This window comes from Myotis davidii, unplaced genomic scaffold (assembly GCF_000327345.1).
Source record: "Myotis davidii unplaced genomic scaffold, ASM32734v1 scaffold609, whole genome shotgun sequence".
Taxonomy (NCBI): Eukaryota; Metazoa; Chordata; class Mammalia; order Chiroptera; family Vespertilionidae; genus Myotis; species Myotis davidii.
In genome coordinates this window covers 481,053-486,164 of record NW_006300164.1, presented here as the reverse complement: position 1 = coordinate 486,164, position 5,112 = coordinate 481,053, and the positions used below count along the sequence as shown (strand labels likewise).

Genomic DNA, 5,112 nt, shown 5'->3' with positions numbered 1-5,112 from the left:
GCAGAGGGAGGGGGCCAGGTGTGGGCCACGGGCTCCACGGGGACCCGGGGCTGGAGGGCTCGCAGCCGGGGAGCGGAGGGCCTCCCGCTCAGCCGCGCTCAGCAGTGGGGAGTCTTGTGACCCCTCCCAGGTTGCTGGCCAAGGGAGCAGCTGGGTCCCTCCTTGTCCCGTCTAGCTTTGGGGTCCACGATGCTCCGATCTCTGTGGAGCCCCCCAGCTTCTCCTCTCCCCACCCGGGCCCCCTGCACGGCAGGCCTCTTTGTGGCCTCCTCCCAGCTGTTTGGGAGGTGGGTGGGGGGCTGACCACTAGGCCATTTGCCCTGGGCTGTCCCTGTGTTAAAAGAAGTCCTGCCCGGCCGGCGTGGCTCAGTGACTGAGCATCGACCTATGAGCCAGGAGGTCACGGTTCGATTTCTAGTCGGGGCACAGGCCCGAGTTTCCAGGTGGACCCCCAGTTTGGGGCGTGCAGGAGGCTGCCGATCAATGATTCTCTCTCATCACGGATATTTGTAGCTCTCTCTTCCTCTCTGAAATCAATAAAAATATATTTAAAAAAACAAAACACTGCCCTGGCCAGTTTGGCTCAGTGGATAGAGTGTTGGCCTGAGGACCGAAGAGTCCTGGGCTCAATTCCTCCCTGGCCCGGCCCTGGTCAGGGCGCTGCAGGAGGCAACCAATGGATGCGTTTCTCTCACATGGATATTTCTGTCTGTCTGTCTTTCCCTCTCTCTCCCATTGTCTCTAAAAATCAATGGAAAAATGCCCTCGGGTGAGGATTGAAAACAAAACGAAGCCCTGAGCTCCTGCACGCAGGCCCCGGACGTGGTGCGGGTGTGAGGGGCTCACCCTGGAGCTGCGTGATGGTCTTCAGCTCCTGGATCTGCTCCTCCACGTCCCCCCCTTCGCTCCACATCTTCATCGTGGCCGCAGGCCCCGGCCTCCACCCTCCCTGTGCTGGGCCTGCTCAGCAGGACAACAGTTCAAATTGTCCCCGGAACCTCGGCCCATTGTGATGGGGGCCAAGGTTCTAAAGCCCCGGGCCCAGCACCACCCTCTGTCCCCAGTGAGTCCCGTGGCTGCTCTGTTTGGGGGCGTGGCCGGGGCCAGGCACCTTCCCCCACGGGTGGGAGACTTGGTGGTGTTTTGGCAGGGCCCCCCCCACCTCCCATCCCCTTCCCTGTCTTCCCAACCCTGACCACTCACCCCCCAAGTTCACACTCCACGCTCCAGTGACCATGAGACCCCCGGCCTCGGCCCCCGCTGCCTCCACTTCCCCCAGGAGTTCCCCAGCCAGCTTTATTTATTTATTTATTTATTAAAACCTATTTTATTTTTGTTTGCTAATCCTCACCTGAGGATATTTTCCCATGGACTTTTAGAGAGAGTGGGAGGGAGGACGAGGAGGAGAGAAACATCGTTTGGTTGCCTCCCATACAGGCCTGAGCAGGGCTGGGCGGGGATCCAGCCTGCGATCGAGGTGTGAGTCCTTGACGGGAATTGAACCCGGGTCCCTTCAGTCTGCGGGCCGATGCTTTATCCACTGAGCCACACCGGCTAGGGCCCGAGTCAAGCGTTAGATGTCACTCCAGGAAGGGTCAGTCTCCCATCTCTGCACCCCCGGCCCAAGGTTCCCCAGAGCCACGAGCCCCAAGCACTGGACAGCTGGGACCCCAGGAGGGGCAGCGCCCACCGAATTTGGTTGTTACTTGTCCCAGCTGCCCTGTGTGACTCCGCTAGGATCGCCCTAACAAAACACCACGGACAGCGGCTTAAACAACAGACATTCATTGTCTCAGGTCCTGGGGGCTGGATGTCTGAGATCTAGGTGTGGGCAGGGTTGGCTCCCCAAGGTCCTGCAGTGGCTGCCTCCCCTGCACCCCCACACGGCCTCTTCTCTGTGCCCATCTGTGTCCACATCTCCTCCTCTTATAAGGGACCCGTCAGATGGGATCAGGGCCCACCCTCATTTCACTTTATTATTTATTTACTAGAGGCCTGGTGCACGGAATTTGTGCACTGGGTGGGGGTGGGGGTCCCTCAGCCCGGCCTGCGCCCTCTCGCAGTCTGGGACCCCTCTCGCAGTCCGGGATCCCTCTCATGGTCCAGGACCCCTTGCTCCTTACTGCCCGCCTGCTTGCTGCTCCTTACCACTCCACGTTGCTCCTCAGCGCTGCCACCTGGGAGGCAGGAGAGGCTCCCACTACCACCACTGCCCTCGCCGGCTGTGAGCCTGGCTTCTGGCTGAGTGGCACTCCCCCTGTGGGAGCACACTGACCATCAGGGGAAGCTCCTGTATTGAGCATCTGCCCCCAGGTGGTCAGTGCTCATCATAGCGACTGGTTGTTCCACTGTTTGGTTGGTTTGCATATTAGGGTTTTATTATATAGGATTTTTAGTTGTCACCCGAGGATATTTTTCCATTGACTTTTGGGAAGAGTGGAAGAGAGAGGGAAAGGCAGAGAGAAATATTGATGTGAGAGAAACACATTGATTGGTTGTCTCTTGCACGTGCCCTTGACCAGGGCCTGGGACGGGGAAGAGCCTGCCTCTGAGGTATATACCCTTAACTGGATTCGCACCGGGGACCCTTTGGTCCACAGGGTGACTCTCTATCCACTGAGCCAAACCAGCTAGGGCCCACCCTCATTTTAACTTCCTCCCCTTCTCAGAGGTCCAATCTATAAATGCATTGTGTTCTGAGGTCCTGGGGTTAGGGCTGCAATGTGTGAATTTGGGGGGACACGGTTCAGCCCTAACCATGGTCTCCACCCATCTTCCTCCAGAACCTCTTGCCTTTCTGGCCACTCCCAGTTTTAAAAAAGTGCATCCAGTCAGGTCTGACCCCCGACCCTCTGCCCTCCCTCGCAGCCAGGCGTTACCCTTGGGGAGACGGAAGGCTCCCAACCAGAGTCCGAGGCAGAGCCTGGCTACTGTCCCCCAATATTGGTTCTCCCTTCTCGCTCAGATATAGAATTGTAGTGGGGGCGCACGGCTGCCCAGAGCAAGGCTGCCCTCCTGGGTGCCTCTGCACAATGTTCAGGACTTAGTTCGGCCAGTGCAGTGCGAGCAGAACGGTGAGTGAACTGCTCTCTTCCTTCCTGTTGACTGGGATGAAGCCGCGATGGCCGGAGCTGGCACAGCTGCCTGGGGCCATGAGGTGGATTTGGAAGAGAGGCCTTTGCAGCAGGGAATGGACTAAAAGGGGCCCAGCCCCTGACCCTCAGCTCCCGGCCCCCCACTGGGACTTTTACAGGAAGGAGACTCTAGGTGGCTTCTGCCATGGTTTCCTTGGGCTTCCTTCACTACCTGTCCATCAAGAGTCCTGGCGCATAGTACGTGCTCAGCAGGTATTATTTTGAATGACCGGCCAGGCGGAGAGGCACGGGGGCTGACCTGGCTGTGTGCCTTCAGCGAGGCTGGGGAGCCAACCGCAAAGGACCACGGACTTGCCCGGAGTTGACAGAATCTCTGCCTCTTCCTGATGGGGCGGGGAGGTGGCTCGTCTTGCCCACTCGTGAGCTTCCCTTCTGTGGGGAGAGCTCCGGGAAGCTAGTCGGCACCCCTCCGCCCCCGGAGAGCGGTGACTTCATCTGACATGTGTGTTTGGGACGCCGGGCGGGTGGGCACAGCCGGGTCCTGCCCCGTGTCCCTCGGGACCAGGTGCTGTGGGCTGTACACCTGGTGGTCTGCTCCTCCGTGCCAGGTTGTATGGAAACATCCCCCCCGCCCCCCATGGAGAGGCCTCACTGCCTTACAGGGCGGGTTCGGGAACTGCCTGGCAGAGCCTCCAGGAGCAGCCGCGTGGGCACGGAGGTGACACCTGTCTCCCAGCTTCTTCCTGCTCTTGCGCCCCAGTCGCTGTAGAACTCGGTAGGAAGAGCAGGGCGTTTATTAGTCCCACAGCCCAGCAGCACCTGTCCCCCTGGCCCTGGGGGATGCGCGCCCCGAAAGGGAGTGTCCGTGCCCCCGAGTGCAGAGTCCTCTCACCACGCGCCCCCAGGGTGCGGGCAGGGCCTCCGGAGCGGGGAGGGCCAGCCTGGGGTGCGAGGTGCTGAGCGCTGTGTTCTAGAACTCTCTGGGCCCAGGTCCTGTGCGCCTGGCTGGAGCTCTCCTAGGTGCGCGGATCTGTAAGAGGCAAACAGACAGGTCACACCCTGAAGTTGCTCACGGTCCCTGCACCCATTTTACTGTGGCAAAGACGGAGGGCCTCGAACCAGGATGCAGGCAGTGGAGGCCAGGACCGAGGCCCGTCCGCTGGCTGGCTGTTGCCCAGCCCCTCAATCCAGCCGTCTTCGTGGGGTGTCCACACGCCTCTCTCTGCACTCCCCCCACCCAACCCCTCCTGGGGGGTCCTCCTGCTCACGGGGCTGGAAGTTCTGTCTGATGCACTCACTCCTTCTCTGGGAAGTGCATGCTGGGGGCACGGCAGGAGGCGAGAGACCCCATCCAGCCTCCACTCCAGCCCCAGGTTTGCCTGCCTAAACCTCCGGGAACCAGGGGCAAGGCTTCCGCCCCCCACTCCCCGGCCTCTCACCTGTGCCCATGTCCGTGGGGAGCTTCCCCGTCTCCAGGAAGAGCCAGAGGTCGCTGCACTTCTGGGTCTCCACGCGGGTCACCCAGTAGCTGGCCACGGAGCCTGCAACTGGGGGGCAGAACGGGCGGGGCTGGGGGCTGGGCCTCTGCTCTTCTCAGAGAAGGACCGTGGGCACAGGATCCTCTGGGCAGATGGTGGTGGTGGGCGTGGGCAGGGCTCCCTGGGAACTGGGGCCCCATCCCCGGGGCAGGGATGCCTGGAACACAGCCCCACGCCCCCGGGGCTCTTAGTGGGACCCACTCCTCTGAAGAGCCAGAGTCGCCCCCGGCAACCTGGGGCCCAGGCAGGGAGGACCCACCCACGGCCACCAGGACGGTCCACTGGAAGGGGTACTTCAGCCTCCTCTGCACGGACATCTGCAGGCCCAAGGCCGCCCCGGTGCCTGCAAGAGACAGGCCTGTGGGCAGGCTGGCCAGGCGCCCAGCACCTGCAGGCGCTACCTGCTGGAGAGGCAGGTGGGGACAGGAGGGCGCGGGCTGTGCACGCTGAGCACCCGGCCCGGCCTACCTGTGACGAAG

The 5,112-nt window shown here is 61.5% G+C and overlaps 2 protein-coding genes across 2 annotated transcripts in view; both read right to left on the bottom strand.

Annotated features, from left to right (window-relative positions):
• The window catches only part of CCDC183 (coiled-coil domain containing 183), a 6,882-nt gene extending 5,586 nt beyond the window's left edge, over nt 1–1,296 (bottom strand). The window contains exon 1 of the mRNA XM_015572327.1: nt 761–1,296. Within this exon, the coding sequence (XP_015427813.1) occupies nt 761–919 (159 nt within the window). The 5' untranslated portion in view covers nt 920–1,296. The remainder of the gene's footprint in view (nt 1–760) is intronic.
• A 2,575-nt stretch (nt 1,297–3,871) lies between these two features.
• TMEM141 (transmembrane protein 141) lies at nt 3,872–5,111 on the bottom strand (the record flags this gene model as incomplete). Its single annotated transcript, XM_006776545.2, has 4 exons — nt 3,872–4,125; nt 4,535–4,642; nt 4,893–4,976; nt 5,102–5,111. Coding segments are annotated over 4 exons (216 nt in total), but the record flags the coding sequence as incomplete, so codon positions are not given.
• Nucleotide 5,112: the final 1 nt, after the last annotated feature.